The sequence below is a fragment of the Mercenaria mercenaria genome, chromosome 2 (genome assembly GCF_021730395.1).
Source record: "Mercenaria mercenaria strain notata chromosome 2, MADL_Memer_1, whole genome shotgun sequence".
NCBI classification, from domain to species: domain Eukaryota; kingdom Metazoa; phylum Mollusca; class Bivalvia; order Venerida; family Veneridae; genus Mercenaria; species Mercenaria mercenaria.
In genome coordinates, this window is record NC_069362.1 from 46,594,564 (window position 1) to 46,613,005 (window position 18,442).

At 32.7% G+C, this 18,442-nt stretch overlaps 1 protein-coding gene across 1 annotated transcript; it reads left to right on the plus strand.

The window, feature by feature from the left end:
- Positions 1-1,465: 1,465 nt before the first annotated feature.
- LOC123563886 (bone morphogenetic protein 10-like) lies at positions 1,466-16,482 on the plus strand. Its single transcript, XM_045357011.2, has 3 exons — positions 1,466-2,402; positions 6,174-6,880; positions 14,927-16,482. Exons 1-3 carry the CDS (start codon positions 2,021-2,023, stop codon positions 15,158-15,160), a joined length of 1,323 nt encoding a protein of 440 aa, XP_045212946.1. The 5' UTR covers positions 1,466-2,020; the 3' UTR covers positions 15,161-16,482.
- The last annotated feature ends 1,960 nt before the right edge of the window (positions 16,483-18,442 follow it).

Genomic DNA, 18,442 nt, shown 5'->3' on the forward strand with positions numbered 1-18,442 from the left:
CACTCTCAGTAACACCATTCTTCTGGAAGCGTATTTAAATCTAAGTGCGGGAAATTAAGGTTCATAAATAAAAATGACATCTTTACTTTTCAAAGAAGTACAACAACAAAGTTCCGGATTTTTCAAAATTATTTTTAGCGAAACATTAATCTTTAGCCTGCTGGTGGCAAGTGATTTTGCCTTTGCGACCAAACAGACCAAGATCAGCCCGCACTGTTTGCTACTCAGACAGTACATTTTCAATGAACATCCCTTTGAATAGTAAGTATTACTGCCCGATTTGAATAATGGAACAGCCCATTTTAGAAATTTAGCAGAGTAAAAGGTAAAATATAAGATAATTGTACTAATCTTTTAAAAAAAATTCAGGTTCGCGAACTGTCATCAATCTAGCATGAGTTTTTCCGACATGGGAATAATGACCTTAAACGCCAGTCCGGTGTGCAAGAAATCTAAATCCAGTATTAAATACAAACCTCTCTTTTCTTGGAAAACTAACATTAAAATGAAACATATATGAGCCACGACATGGGAAAACCAACATAGTGGCTTTGAAAGCGACCAGCATGGATTCAGACCAGCCTGCGCATCCGCGCAGTCTGGTCAGGATCCATGCTGTTCGCTTTCAAAGCCTATAGCAATTAAAGAAACCGTTAGCGAACAGCATTGATCCTGACCAGACTGCGCGGATGCGCAGGCTGGTCTGGATCCATGCTGGTCGCAAAGCCACTATGTTGGTTTTCCCACGGCGCGGCTCATATACTCATGGAAGTCCATGTTCTTTTAATCTAGTTTCAATTTTGAAATATTTGCATTAAGCTCTTATTAATATTAATAAAACCCATATACAATTAAGTGATTCTACGCTCTTGGAAAACAAGTATCAATAAAAGATATATACACAGGCAACTGTATGATCTTCCAAAACCAAATGTAGATGATTGTCAGAAACAAGTAATTCTATTTTCACGGAAGTTGTCGGCCACTTTCATACGAACTTTCATTTAACTTCTTGAATTCCTATACGACAAGTAGCTGTTTGACTAGCTATATCTATTTCAGTTGGCATGCTTATCATTAACTATCTCAAAGTAAACAATATGTACTGTATAAATTTTGACGAATTCACTTTCACGACAGTTGAAATGCTAATGCGTAAGAAATTGTAATAGTTCTAAACAGACGTATTCGATTTGTTAATGACAATCGTTCACTACAAAGGGACATGGGCACTCTTATGGCTTACACTTAATTTAACACAAAAAGTTTTATTCTACAGCTATGATTCTTGTAGGAGTGATATGTTCATCAAAACGTTTTTTACATTATTTCCACGTTTAAATTTGGCGAAATAAACGTAGGTGCGGAAATGGCGCAACTCCAGAGCAAACTAGTTAACGTTAAAAAATGAAAATCAGGTGGACTGTTTCTTGGTATTTGATACAGTGCGTGCGTTTAGATTAACTTATCTTCTTTTATCTTATGTTTTTATTCATCAGGACACCATCTGGCGATCAAAAACTTGTTAAACTATTCAAGCATGCTCCTTAAACATTCTTGTTTATTGCAGTCTAGAATGCTGCATGTTTAAAGAAGGATTTCATAATGATATTGTTAACTTTGCTGTAGTATTCTCACGCGAAGCGATTAAACGATGATGCTATATTTCATTCATGTTATATCATTCTTTACATTTTGGATAACGAGACAAAAAAGATATTTTACATGAAAGAAAACAGGTGGTTTGAATTCAAAAATAGTTTTGTGGTGTTTGATGTAATTAGGAAGTGTATTATCTATATTTTAGGGTGGAAATGATTTGTTTGTAGCTGCAAATACATATTTGTCAAACTTGCGCTCTAGTGCTACTTGTATGTTGTCACGTAATATTTTCGCTCTAGCCTCGGATAAAGGTTTTTGCTCCATATATATACACGTGCTTTGGATTGCCTTGACAATACCATGATTCTTTTCAGACAGCTGGGATGTTTGATAATACTCTTTGGAACCAAACTTGGCTATGCATCGCCTGTTACTTATTTCTGGAATACGTTTCATAATACTCAGTAGTGTTATTTGGGCCCGACCGATAATGCTGAATTTAGACAGCGGTACGGGATTTAGTATTGGAGATGACGGTAGTTTGGAAGAAGACGATATTACAAAAACTGATAAAAGTATAGATAGTCTGTCCAAATTTGGAATGTCACAGTTTATTGGCAAAAGAGGAAATGGAGAAAATTATTCAGGTCTGAGACCTAGGTCTGTTGGAAACAGTGCCGGGGCAAATTTGTCCTTAACTCCGGAATATATGCTTGAATTGTATGATAAACTATCCAAAGGCTCCCCAGCATCACACACTTCTAATATTATTAGAAGCTTTAAGAATATACCTCAATCAGGTGAGTAAATGTTTGTTTAGTGTTATAATCGGGAAGAAGAGTTTACTTTGGTATATCTATCGTTCTATATATTATATGATAATAAAACTTTTGTATGAAGTTGAAGCTAGATACTTCAGTGTTAAAATCGTTGGCTTTTAAGGCATAAGAAATATACTAATTAAATTAATGTTGGCCGTGTATGTTGATTACAAATAAACTATTGCAAAAGCAAGATTATTCCTTACATTGATCTTCAAAGTGACATTTAGATAAAACCAAGAGTTTAGGAGAAATATGTGGAACGGACCAAGCGGTTTGTTAAAATAATGATCATGAAACAGGACAATAGCTATGCTGATGACTGAATGTTCAGTAGTGCAAGCCTTAATTCATCAAGTTTAACTATTTCGGTACATTATAAGGCTTCTGACACTGGAAAAAAATATAAAGGGAATTAGTAGAAATTGAGGTGTTTTTTCAGACAAAGAGTTGTTATGCAGCTGCACATTGATACGAAGAAGACACTGTATGATAATATCATGATATTTATTACAACACCATTCCCAAACGCTCCAGTTTTTGCATGTTCTAATCTCTATTAAGATTACATGTAAGTGATGGCTTTTCAATATTAATCGCTTTTGCTGTTGAAAAAATTTAAAACAGTAGCGCAATAAAGATTATTAATGACAGAATCCCGGGGATTATTATTCGATTCAATTTATTTGAAGGGCAAAGCTGCTATTCATAAGAGGTGTTTTGCGCCTATAAATAAAAATTTCGTTTTATGATTAATTCGGTTGCACGTGAAATCGTTTTCGTTCAAATATTCAAAGGTTTGTATCTTTTGTAATGTTAGGTAGGTAAGTGAGAAAACACTTATATTTTTAGAAAGATCTTTAAACAAATAAAACATTACGAATAACAGTGTTAAATCACACAAAGCGATATAATGACATAACTGTAATCAAAAATGTCTGAAAAAAAGTATTTTTTCAGTTGTGTGTTATTTTTGATGTGTTATTCGGGGATAAGCGCTGAATATATAAATACATAACATATATCGAAATTCTGTCACTTATAAAATGCAGTAGAACTTTATGATGCCGATGAAGCTTTATTAAAAGAACGATAATAGTTATGACATGGTATTAATTTATTTGCCCTTTTTCTGTGTTTGTAGTTATAGGTGCTTCGTATCTATATTTAGCACATTTCAGCAATGTTAAAATAATATGAAGTTAAAGTGACTGGCCTCCAGATCGTTCGACAAATAAAAAATAAATATTTTTTTAGATATCTGGAAATAAAAGCTATATAAGTTTTAAACTTAATCACAGACAAACTATATGTTATGGAAACACATGAGAATTTGCTGTTTTTACTACTTTTTACGATGAAAATCGAGAAGTGTATGTACCGCTTTACTCCAGGTAATTGTAAATGTCATAATTCACTAATTCCGCTATAGCCCTATTGGTTACGACGACGGGAAAATGTCTTTATTGCTGCGGCGGTCCGAGGATCGATTCCCGACGCGGTCATTTTTTTCTTGATTTGGAACTTTTAAAATATTTTAGAAACTCAAACTTCAAGTTAAAAGAAAGATTATTTTTAGCCATATCTGGAGGTCAGTGCCTTTAAGTTTGATTTATACCATTGAACTGAATGAAATACAAATGTATCTCAATTACATGTTTATCAAAAGCTTCGATGTTTTCTATAGGTGTTGATTTACAATTGTACTGCAGTATCATCGAATATACGCTAAAACGCCAATGAAACAGGGAATTAATCATTTTGCAAAATAGCAATTTATTTTATACCATGGGGTCTAGCTAAGATGGTCTTAAATCAGACATGCCAGGTTCAATGACGCTATTCAGGCCTTGTTTTTACAAAGAAAGGTAAAATAAAGTATGTTAGGGTTAAGATATCAAAATACCGAGACTGATACTTTATACGAGAGAATGAATATTGTTACATAAACTATATGTACGCATGGCGCATGATATACAAACATTTTGATATACCTCTAAATGTATAAGTCATTTGTATCATTGTGTATTGGCGGTAGCTGTGTCACGGTGGTTATACAGTATACAGCTGATACCGATCATATGTGTACTGTATTCTTGTCCGTTCGGTAAAACCACAAACCATTAACGTTTATGATGTTTCAGTTGGTGACACAAGTTGAATGTTGGGCAACACATAACTTTACCAAACTTAGTATCATAAACCAGTTGAAACACAGGGAGCGACATTAAAACCTTGACAGCATCATTTAAAGCTCAAATTTAGAAACTCTTATTATTAAAATTGTGTTATTTTTTTAAAACTAAACTTATAAATCAATGCTGAAATTTTGTTGTGATGTGTGCATCTTTAGAAGGCCCATTTTTGAAAAGTTGCATAAATGTATTATAATTTGCAGTTGCAAAATATAGCTTTGAAATAAACTCAGGAGCAAACAGAAATAGGAACACAAAATTGGTGAATTTTAAATATCTAACTGTAACGGACGTTACAAAATGTAACATTCCATAACAATTACATAACCCATTAAATAACAAAGTGGTATTTTCAGATGAAACGGCACTGTGCTATATCTAATGATCATAGTATCATATTTAGAATAATCGCCTCGTAAACTTTCATTCACACTCTACATCAATTTGAGATTAAGATTATGTATCACTTTATCAAAAATATTTGAATTTTATAAGCCTAACCACTGCGATATAGTTTCAAAGATCTTGATATGTACGCTTTCATAGAATATTGAATCGGTAAACCTCTTACTGTTTATAATTAAAGAATGTGGATAGGTTTGTCCTTTGCTTAGTTGTTTACTACTATTTCATTTCGAAAATATTTTAATAACTTTAAAATTACCGTTTATAAAAATATTTCTGCTATGAAAAATCCATGCATATTTCCATTACAACACGGAAATCTGACGTCACGTTGATGTATCAGTTGGCGCCAAGAAAGAGTGCCACCACATTGGATCTACTGCTTTATATTAAAGAAGTTTCAGTATAAAAATTCTACAACAGAATGGTGTTACACTTAATTCACACACACTGTATTACTCATTAGATGTCAACGCACTCCTAACTTATTCCGCGGGACGTGTTACTTCCCTTATTTTACGAGTTGAAGTCACGTAAACCTTTCTATATTTAGAGCCACACATGCGCCATGAAATAATGCTTCCCTATTTTATCTTCTTGTTTACCTTAAAGACATTAGAATTGAAATAATATATAGCAGAACCATGTTTTAACATATCTCAACAATAAGAATCGATTATAATGTAGTGAAATGAAATGATAAAAAGATGAATGTGTCGCAAAATGACATTATCGTCTGTCAAGTTAAATGCAAGCTTTCTCTACTTCTTACTGCAATCTTTCGATACAGTATGCCACACATGCTGTCAATTCATCATTTTCTTTCGAGTTTATTCTACACTTTTACATTAGTTTTAATTATAAAACATATATATTCTAAATTATATCAGTAAAGGAATCAGTATCAATTTTCTTTATACATATCTACATCTCTTAGAACATAACACTGAATCATAAAAATTGATTTCGAAGATAAAGTCACTATGTGAGAACATTATCACATTGTATCATCCATAAATCTGAAGAAATATTCAGATTCCTTAATCAAATCGTAAAATATAGCATGTTTGTCAATTTTCTCCTGTCATGTATTATCATAGTTGATGATAGATTTGCATGATTAATATCTAAAAATCTCTTATTATTTCAGATAGAAATTCAACAGAAACACCCAAGAATTTCCGTAACTACAGAGTACATTCCCTTCTTTTTGATATATCAGCCCTAGAGCTGTCAGAAAGTATCAATTCAGCCGAGCTGAGACTTTTTACTTTGATTACACGTGACCAAAGATCTTATATGGGTGTCAACAGAGTAGTGTCCATATATAAACTCATAGATTCAGGACCAACGGCGGGCATTGACCAAATAAAATATAAACTTATTACCTCAAAATACATTTACGGTGTTGAAAATGCTTGGGAAAGCTTTGACGTCACAGAAACTCTAAAAATGTCTTTGCAGCAAGGTCTGAGGATTGAACGATTTGAGATCAGAATCCAGACATTGTTTATGGATTCAGGAAATGATAACATGGATATTAATGCAAATCCTAATGACATGAAACAACCGATTCTTGTAGTGTACTCTAACGATAATTCCATTGTACATGAACACAATATAGAAAGACATGAACTACTGTTACATGAACTAGGCTCAAGTGCAAGCAGCAAGACCTCAACACATACTGGTGGCGATTTAAGCAGTATGTATAACTATAATGGACAAGGCGTTGGACATTCTAGATCAAAAAGAAGCAAAGGCTCTGCTAAGCCGGTCTGTAGACGGCGTCCACTATTTGTTAATTTTGAGGACATCGGCTGGCATACGTGGATAATCGCGCCAAGGGGTTTTCAGGTGAGACGTTAATATTTATCACTCCTAAAATGAAAAAAGTGAACAAATACTACACAGTATCTGTTTGATGACGATCGAAACATGCATGTGCGTATAAACCGTGGTTTTTGTAAGGTTAAATGTGGTATCACTACATAACTGTTTAACTAACCACAATTAGAATTTGTAATTCCATTTAAAAGTTTTGTTTCTATATATTGTACATAGAGCTCTATAAGGTAAAACATACTGATAAAGTATTGTAGTAGAAACACTTCGGTAGCCTAGTGTTAGAGCATCCGCTTCGAGTGCGGGAGGTCGTGGGTTCGATTCCTGGCCGCGTCATACCAAAGACGTAAAAAATGGTACTAGTAGCTTCCTCGCATGGTGCTCAGCATTAAGAGGGTAGTGCTAGAACTGGTCAGCCCAGTGTCAGTATAATGTGACTGGGTTGGGTATCATGTCACGTGTCTACGGCGTGATATCCCAGTGAGGCAGCACTATAACGTTGGACATTGTGCTTACTGCTACAAGTAGACACCGTCGTTTATATGACTGAAAAATTGTTGAAAAAGACGTTAAACCCGAACACATACATAATACCATATCTTTAAAATGGCCAGTAACATGTAAAGGATGCCATGGATTTGTTTGAAATATTTAAAAGTGAACAAGTTCAGCTATTCGAAATCTTTGAGCATTTGATTAATGTCAAATATATACAGAAAGAATGTCTAAATTTTGGACCATCTAGCGCCAGTAACTACGTCTATAATTTGTTTAACTTAGAAGCAAAAGAACATATTTCAATATCTGAAGTATTGAAAATACCATATTTTAATTTTCAATGCAATAGAAAACCCTAAAACTTGTAGAAAGGTTTACACTGATCATAAATGTTACATGAAAATTATTACTAACTCAAGAAGCAAAGACATTGACTGCACAAGTATACATGTATACATGTGCTGTGTAAATATGATAAGATTTGTTACAGTGGAAGTGTTTAACATAGTGAAATATAACGCCTTTTTATTTCAAAGGTACATTACTCTGCCAAATATTGTTCACCCACATAAAAAACAAAATAAAAACAAAAACAACAAAAAGAAAAACTCTTAAAATGTTCACGACTAGTCTTGGTACTGCAAACATTCAATAATCTTAGCAATAGTAACAATAGTAAAGAAGAAGCATTTCGGTTAATCAAAAATGACCTTTAAGGGTCGTAGCTCAACAAAATGTGCAGATTGTATACGAAACAAGCATTGATACTGAACCTTTCTATAAACTTTGTTTGAAATCTCACCACTAATGTCAGAGAAGAATCCGGGACAAACTTTTGTGACGGACGGGCAGACGGACTAACAGACAAGGCAAAAATGAGCAGATTTGAAAAAATTCCCCGCCAGGTAAAATGACTAACACAAGCAATGGTAACAAAAGGCAATAGATAATTGAAGAATTAAAACAATTACAAAATTACCCTTTAATATTGCAGTACCCTTATTACTCACATTAAACTGAAATATATATAAAAATCTTTACTGATATTATAAGAAATAAACACAACCAAGCGTTCTGCTTCTTAAAATTAATAACAGATTCAGATAAAAGTCAATATAACATTCTACAAGGGGAATCACTAACAGATTGTATGTAAACTACAAAATATTCTTCTCGGTAACATTTAAAGATTAACGCTGGTGAAGAAAACATACAGGACTCTGAAAAAATTAAAATGTATTTTTTTTTGTAATCAGTGGATTCTTTTTATGATGTGAACTTTCATTTTGTGTATATAGCTTAAACAATCTTCAAAAAAAATATATATCGATGTAGGAGATAAATAATTTTCTCGTTTATCTGCCTAAACAGCCGAGATAAACAAGCCATAAAATAAAATTTGGTCAAAGAAAAATCGCCCATAAAAATGTTATTGCATAATTATGCTACCAATAAAATAATAATGGATATTTTAATATGCGGTTTGTGCACTGGTTTCACTTTTTTTCCAGCAGATTTTCGGGAAGAATGCTTGTAAATGTGATTTCAAAGCCGGATACTGAAAGTGCCGTCATAAATATGATTTTGTATTTTCAATTATAAATGTTAACTTAAGGAATTCACATTATTATTGGAGATAGAATAATAGATACCCCATCATCATTATACAACGTAATCATTACAAGAAGTACCATTAGTTTCCTCTTCAAAATAATAATAAATTTGTACAAAATACCTCGCCAAGTGTGTTACAAATGTTAAGGTGGTCAATCACATTTAAGCGTTACGCCATTTTTCACTTTAAATTTATTCCTTTAGAATTTTATTTAAGGAGCAAGAAAACCCAACAAAAAAAAACATACGTTAGAGCTGGGTTCCCATTAGAAATGCATGTTTTAGTTTTTGACGAAAGTTTGTAATTACCTTCATTTTATATTAAAGTATTTTCTTTTATTTTTTTCTCCTACCAATATACATGTACACATTTATGTTTATATACAAACCTTTACAAATGTAGTTAAAGATAGGATTAGATTGAAAGGCGAGTCTTTATAGATTTCCTTTCCTATAAACATAAAAGTATTTGAAAAATGGACTATTGCTTTATATTTCAATATAAATTCTAGCTTTAAATTTGCATTTTGTTATTTCAATAATCTGATGCAAACGGCAAACAACAAGTAGCTTCCGATTTCATAGCGCAAATACGATAAACAAATGCAGGTAATTAGTAATTTTACGAACTTGCATTCGTAACGAATTACGGCTAAATATCTGTAAATGCAAATCTTTGACGAATAAAATCCATTTGTTCCTACATTCATATCTTTCCATAGACAAAGATTGCTTATTATATTTAATATAATTTGGCTACAATCTGCTATCTTTGTAGGAAATATCCATTATTGTACCAAAATCTGATGGTCACAATTACAAGCAACCTGCTTATTTGTCACACTGTTCCCAACTACGCTGCTAACGATATCTCTAACCTGTGTCAAAGCAAGGTTTATTTAGTTGCTATGTACTAGGGAAAAGAAACCAATAGCCACTACCAGCCCTAAGCACCTGTAGAATCTAACTGGTATCTGGAACTTGCAAAGTCCTGCCACAACCTTACGAAAAATTATGTTAAGGATTTGGTTGATCAAACAGTAATGGCACAATTAATCGTTGGAAAAATACATTGTTATTTACACTGGGCAAAATTTCGAACCGCCACATCATATAACGTAATCTATTTCACACGATTTTCAAGACATAAAAAGACTGTGACCTAATTATTGTGATAACATCTCCTGAAAGGTTGACTGCATAATTTTGGACATTCACTGAAAAACGAACTTTAGAAGTGAGACTCCCTACTTCCCTAGAAGATCTAAGAGGAAGCGAAAAATATTTCAACAGTCATTCTGGCATTCGTACGTAACATGCAATGTGATTGAAAGAATAAACATTCCTCAATCAAACTGTTCAAATAAAACGTAAAAACTACTTGAATCCATGCTGAAAGGGCTTGTACCCAGCAGTTTCCTGACTGTAAACATGCAAATTCTCTACAAATCTATTAGAAACTTTAGACAACTGAAACAATTTAACTATTTAATATTTACTTATAAATAAAATACATTTCTTACTTATTTAGTATTGTTAGAAAACAATTATTTCTAGATGCAATTCATGCTGTAATTCAACAATTCAAACTTATTCTGAATTAAAGGGAGGTAATTGGAGTTTTTCAAAATAGGCTCCGGGTAATGTGCCAGAAATTTTGTAAAATAAAATGTAACGTTTCTTTTACAATTTAAAAATAAATCATCTTTTTATTGAATGAAACTGTGATATTATACAAAATTCGTGTGCTTTTACGGCGTGTGATACAGTTTCAATTTTCAATAGAACGAGCAATAATTCTTACATTTAACTATACTGATCTTTGCTGTGAGGAATCATTTTGCAGTCCCATAAATAATTATAAACGCTAACGAAACCTTCATTCTCTGAAATATATATTTTTGAGTTAAAAAGTGGCTGGCTATGAGTTGTATTAAGTGCGTATAATTATATTTTTATCTACGGTTATCCAATTGTACATAGTCTACATAACAATAAAGTGATGAATTTGTACCACCCTTCCTTTCAACGTGTTCTGTAATTATGTTTTGAACTAAGTTACCACGATTATCACCACCTCTAATCATCTCGGTGAATGCACCAGTGACCCTCAGCAGGCGTGTTTCAGAACAAGGCACCTGCTGATTTCAAACTTCCTTAAATATTCAGGCGATACCGGTGTTATCAAAGTTGGAATCGTTACGGTTCTTGTTAGAATGGATAAAAAGAAAACAAATGAGGTCTGCGTGCGTTGTATCTTGTGCTATTCATAATACATAAATCATTTTATATGGTGTCTAGCCAATACTGGCTATGCTGCTTGAAAAACATATTTATTTTCATACGTTTGCTGAACATGCAGTTAGTTAAGAATGATTGGAAATGTAACTACAGGTTACTCAAAATGTAAAATTATAAATATCCTGTTTCCAGCCGCGGTCTTGTTTTCTTTCTGTAATTTAACATAGTTATATATTTTTTTCTTATTTTTTTTTATTTCACTTCCAGAATGTGTAAGATATAGCCGTTTGCTGTACAAAACATCTGTACAAATTATTTTCAAGCAAGATTTTTGGCTTTATGTATGAGTCATTATCATATAGCTAGAGTATCGAAACATCAAATATCAAAACTGATAGAACATGTCCACAAATTTACATAATAATATCACAATTTTTTAAAACAGGCATAAACTTCTTCGAAATTTTAAATGTCATAAAAACATTATTGAAAATTGAATAAAATAATTTTCGAAGTTGAGCTAAATGCCATCTATTTTAATTAGATATAAATCTTTTATAATAAATACTTTCTATGTTTTTGGAGGGGGGGGGGGGGGAAGGTTACCCGCTACCAAAGCTAGAAGTATACTTCTGACAATCATAGTATCTTTATATCTAATCACATCAAAAAGATGTTCAATCCCTACACAAAATAGTTCCATTCACGAACATCGCAGATGAATTACCAATGATCAAAAGGTCCTAATTTAACCAGATTCCGATCTATCAACGATAAGGCATTCCAGTTCACGGTTACATCACTGCTTTCCAGCTGGCCATTTAAATAATTTCACGTGAGGTCACGCAGAGTTCATTACAGAATTGAGGCTCATTTGTATTTGTTTCTCATACATGTATTTTAATAGTTTGCTGTGTTAAAAAATAGAGTGTTACAAGAAGATCAGAAGTATATTATAAACAGCGCAATTTATAAGTGAGGTATTTATAAAGTAAAGGTAGAGAATGTTATCAAGTTATATTTTTTGCAGGTGACATAAAATTAACAGTAGACAAACTGTGAATTCAGGTATTCCCTGCTTTATTCTAACACGACAGATCTGTTTGCTTATTAAAAAAAGAAGACTGAAAACTGTGTGTTATTATTCAACAAATCATTTTTCTGTTGTCACAATTATTACATCATGGCGTTAGACGGTTTAGCGGCGCCCTGGAAAAGAAATCAATAGAAATCAGGAAAATACTTGATGTTTATCGGCAAGGACGTACATAATAATCCTTGATAACATGTTAGAATCGACATAGATCTAATATATCTCAAACGTGAATAAAGACATTGTCGTTTAGAGGGATATTATTATACCACTCGGACTGCGCCATCGCCATATGATTCCTTCGCATCTAAACTCCAAACAATGATTTTATTCAACAACATTAAATAACATTAACAATAGTTGCCATAAAAAAGAAAATAGATCTACCAAAACCCGCCCCAACCCGACGCCTCAAGGCTTTGATATATATTTGTATTTACATTTACTGTCAAACGAAAGTATGACATGAAACAATGACTAAACCTGGAGGCATGTCAGTTGGAGCACGATGGTTTTTTGTCTTTTGACAGAATATTCATTTCAATCCAATATTCTACAGTGTAATTTCTGTTTATGTGTTCTCAATATTTAAACTATTTTTAAGATTGTTTATGCAGAAAAACACATATCTTTCAAATATTGGACACTGTATGAAATATCAGTTTTATCATTGAATGGCATGATTAATTTTTGCATATTAAAACAGAACTATAAAATTTAAATATCTAAATTTGAGACAAATTGAATGTCGTCCCTAAAGCCGTTTAAGGTATTAGACCCGTAATACAGTGCCTCCTTTTTGAAGAGTATTCAATTCCTGCCATAAACCTACTTTGACTGAAATTTTCAAGGGGTTGGGGGGGGGGGGGGGGGGGGGCAAATTTTTTTTCCTTATTTTCTTTTTTTTCTAGTAAGTTTTTGCTTCTTTCAAGACTTATTATTGATTTATTGTAAAAAAAGTGGAAAAATATCATTTGTTCAGCGATTTCATGCTGTTAGTAAGATATTGTCAATGGCCAAAGGCATGTTATAATGCCGATTACCTAATAAACTTGTAATAAACTTGTAATTGTTCAAAATGAATTTACCTCTAAAACAGAAGGGGGCAGAGTTAGACATTTTTGAAAATACTGAGTAACATGCGGAAAAAGTTCTCTATTTTGACTTCACTCTTTAGATTACATATTGTGGAAGAAATGAAGATTTTTACTTCTGCCCCAAGGTTATTTTTGAATGACGTGAACAAAATTCAAAACAGACTCGCAGGATTCGACCTTAATTTTTCAATGTTGGAGTTAGAATTCTGTCTCATTAAATCCGTTTACTTGAGGCACCCTAGAAAAAATGATATTGGCAGTTTTATTTTTTATTTTATAATTGTTTACCAATAGTTTGATGTTTCTTTTATCAAAATTAATGGTATAATGAATTCTCTGCAAACGTTTTGGATAGTGGTCATCACTTTGAAATTTGTCTCTACTTGGGCTTGAGGAAATACCATATATTATACAAAATTTATAAAAAACGACACGGTAAAATTTGTTTAAAAATTGCAACACAGTGCGAAACATGGTCAACTTTAAGAATATACCAAGCAAATGCCATTTTTAAACATTACTATTAGGGGTCCAATACCTTAAGGTACCTAGGGACCTTGAATGAAATAAAATTTGCTTAAACATTCGAAGTTGTATGTCTTTTTATCATGTTTAAAAAGTATAAACTTATAAATGATGCATTCTTGAAAGTTTAAAACATCTAAACAAGCAAAAAAGTTTTTATTATTATATATTTTTATTATCTCTTTATGACATACATACAAACATGTTACACGTGTTTTTGTACAATTCTACAGATCTATCAACTAATAAAACAAAACAGAAATAATATCTTTAAGATACATTTAACATTTGCAAACAAACAAAAACTTAATACAGTCAGTTATAATTACTTTTTATGTAATTAGAGGTTTTGAAGACCATTTCTAAAATACACAAGGTATACAGTATACTTTCTTATAGTAATAAAAAGAAATCTTTGGTATAAAGGCCAATTACGGAATTTTAATGACTGACAGTAAATTTTATATTTAGTTTTACAATCATGTCACACAACCCCGTGACTGGTCAATGAACATACACTTACGAAAGGAAGCACATTATATATTTAGTAAGAATGTATCATATGTACGTTGTAAGGCCTCCGTTGCTGAGTGGTTAAAGTCTTTGACTCGATTCACTTTTGCCCAACTGATGTGAGTTCGAGCCCCACTTAAGATGTAGAATTCTTCACGTGAGAAAGCCATTCAGCCTGCTCACTGAAGGTCGGTGGCTCTTCTCAGGCGCCGCCCATTATAATGTTATGCAAAGAGGGGCTCCTGGGGTCTTTTTCCACAATTACTAGCTGGAAAATCGCCAATATCATATAATTGTATCTGTGTGACGTTAAAATCAAAAAGTAACAACAAAGAACACATGTTCGTTATAACTTAGAGAATACTCGAGTGACAATGTGTAACATAACAAAATCTGCTGAAGAGCAAAATGTTACTATATTATTATGAAAAGATACATACATGCTAAATATCTTACTGTGTAACTTTGTCATTTCAGGCATACCAGTGCGCGGGAAAGTGTACATTTCCTCTAAATGACCATCTATCGCCTTCCAAACATGCCATCATACAGACGCTTTTGCATACCATCCACCCAAAACGTGCGGCACGATCGTGTTGTGTCCCTACAAAGCTGGACCCTATCTCTATACTCTATATTGACGAACAGGGTGTTGTTACATATAAATATAGATATGACGGAATGGTAGTTGCCGAGTGCGGATGCCAGTGATATAAACAGAAAATACCTTTTTTATATGTGGATAAGTGCAATGAAACAATCCATTCTATTTATGCAGCGATGACAATCTAGATGTCCATGGTCTATTCATGTGTCCCGTGCAAAGAGCTAAGAACGATCTAAATGATATACAAACATGAACTAAGTTTGAACAATTTATAATCTGTGATTGCCTTTTTCCCACTTTCACAAAATTCTATTGAAAGGGAAACGTACTTTTTCCTAGAAAAATAACGTTGGTGAAATATGTATCTAATATACGCACAAAAAAGCAAGAATCAATCTAACTAATCTATCTAATAAGTAAATATGTGAAGTAAATATTGTTATAGGGCAGTCATATGTTTCGAAAACCATTGTAGGCCAACGGGTACACACTCGTTGTGTTTTTGATTGTAGTTCCAGAAGCCTGCGAAGATGTGAAGAAAATATTGTTTTAGGGCGGTCACATGGATCTTGTACTCTGCAATACTTTCGAAGGAAATTAAGCACATCGTTTCTGCAACAGACAAAGACATACGTTATGGAATTCGTAAGGCCAACAGATACACGTTCATTTTTAACGAATGGAGTATTTTGCACGAGCATACCTTGAAGCAACCTTTAGTACTGTTTTTGATATAAGATACTGACTGTGGACAAACAACATAAAGACTTGCGGCCGGTTCACTAACACTAATGTTTTCTGTTCAAATCATTTAATGAGGGCAGTTGATCAAGAAATGCAGAACATCAATCCATTCAGATCACAGCTATATAATATAATAAACATTACATCTCTGAATGTTTGCTACTAATAGGTTTCGACAATGAAAGGTTTCATTCATCTTTTGAATTCACGGCTGTGTTTCCAATGATGCAACACTTGATGAATTGGTTGTTTTCTTGTCTGCATTTTTAATTTGACACTGCCACCCTTGAGACGATGTGTTTATGCTGCACATTTCACCTGTTGCTATTTAGATTTATCTTCACATTTGTGTTCTGTCTACGAATCATTATATAACTGTGGGTCTTTTGTCTGCACAATTAGCTGTTGCCAACATCATCCGTACTGAATAAACATACAAAATATTTTTATTCCCATGTTGCTGATTTATGCACATTTCTTCTTTGTTAATTTGACACAATCCATAAAGTGTGTTTGATACCTTTTTTCCTTGTTTTAAACAAATTAATCCAAGTTCATTTTCAAACAAGTACACTTTAGACTAGGAGAATGAAAGATAAAGAGACACATTAAATTGTTTATATAAAAAGTAAAATATTTTTCTTTTTCTCTGACTGCTTTGAATAAACCGGATTAAAATTTTTGCCGCTTATTTTCACCTATTTTCCAGATTTCAACATCATTGCACGTTCTCGCTTATCTGACATATTCATGTGATATTTGGTAATACTTGAGTTTGAATGAATAAACTATTAATAAATATCTCAGCATCACCGGCTTTCACTGAAGTACATTTATGTCCTATTAAATTATTTTAGATATGTTTTGAATTCGTTATAGTTCTCAGTGATTATCAAACGAAATATCTCATAGACATCAGGTATCAGAAATGTATTGAAGAAGACAGTGGTTGTATAGAAAGCTTTGGACATAAATAAGGAGTGTTTTAGTCATTAAGTACGAATAATTATTTAAGAGACAAACTATTGAATGAAAGAAGGCTTATAGGGGTTGATATAAGAAAAAAACAATAGCAATGTTTGTTTCTTTTCTTTATGATCCTAGCCAGTGGTCATCAATTGAAGCTTACTCCTTAAAATTGGTATACAAATTCTTTGTAGAAATTCAATTTTTATTCAAATGTTTGTATCAGGAGTCTTATGGTATCTCACTTAATATAATTAACATCGATGACCATGATAGGAAATTATTTATACTAACATTGCTCGATTTTATTACCAGCTAAATAAGGAAGAAATTCAAGCTCTGACCAATAAGAGAGCATTTTGACGTCAATTATGACATCAAATTGCAGCATGACATCCGGTTCACTACTACTCGAATAAATGAAGCCAATCATATTTTCATCAAAATATTTCAATGATTGTAAGAATGAAAACAAGCAATGCCTTCTTGTGGTGTGTCGTCTAATCTACCATGGCTCATCGTTCTGATGCTTAGATATTAAACCATTCAGGCCAACGCCCTTGTGTTTCACCGCCCACGCTTTTGAACTCTGAACTGTGATAAAGTAGACGGCAAACCACCCGAAGGCCTTGACTATTTATTTACCATTTCAAAACATAGTATTACAGAACTTTCTAGAAAATGTAAATTAAAGTTCAAACATTTATTAATGATAATTTTGAATTGTGTTAAAAAGTTATATAAAAAAGCTTGATAAAACGACATGATATAATTGTACCCTAAATGTTTAACACGGTTACCTATTTGTAAAAGCGAATCAGCGGCCTATCTATTTTGCTACTGTTGACTGAATAATCTGTGGTTATGACGTGACGCATTTATGAACCGCATCCGTATTGACTTCAACGGCAATGAAAATGGCACACATAGTCCTAAAGTAGAAAAACTCATGGGCCCGTATTCATAAAGCATCTTAAGTATAAGAATAAGAAATTGCTTATTTACTTAAGTATTACTTAGGTAAGAAATTTATTCTACTTAAGTATATTTGTTATAATTCATAAAACAACTTAAGTAATTCTTACCTAAGAAAAAACTTAAGTACGTAAGAAATTCTTAAGTAAAAATATTTCGTTCAGCGTCAGTTTTGTAATAATAGAGATTTTCAGCTTACTTCGACGCGTACTGCGGACCACGGACTACGGACTTACTATAGGGGTTTTCTCAAACTGTATATGAGGAAGTTTTGCATAACTGAACAGTTGCATATTTAGCATCCGGTTCTAATGCCGTATTACTGTTTTCATTTAAAATATCTGAGAAAAGACAGCTATAAGATTTATCAATATCCGTTTTATTGTATATGAATTACTAATATATTTTCTAAAAAGTGTGGGGGCATTTTTAAAATTTTTCACCCTTTTACCTTTTATATCGCTTTTTGACTAATGTATATTCAAATCTTTCGACTACCTTATTTATGAACAAGAAGCTAGAGGATCTGTATCGCAAACTTCTTTTTTATTTGTGTGCAAATTATTTATATGTTTGCTGTCAATTTCGTGAGGTTCTAGCTAGTATTCGCTAGCAGTGAAAACGGCTGTTGATTCAACGATCAACATACCCTATAAACCAGAATCTGAACCAATGACCTTCTGGTGAGGAGAAAGACACTC

What these genes read in the sequence shown, in the direction of transcription:
- LOC123563886 (XM_045357011.2), top strand. Translation starts at nt 2,021, where the DNA reads ATGCATCGCCTGTTACTTATTTCTGGAATACGTTTCATAATACTCAGT. An exon ending in TAAGAATATACCTCAATCAG is followed by an intron (nt 2,403 to 6,173) that starts GTGAGTAAATGT and finishes TTATTATTTCAG; the next exon opens with ATAGAAATTCAACAGAAACA. An exon ending in TCGCGCCAAGGGGTTTTCAG is followed by an intron (nt 6,881 to 14,926) that starts GTGAGACGTTAA and finishes TTGTCATTTCAG; the next exon opens with GCATACCAGTGCGCGGGAAA.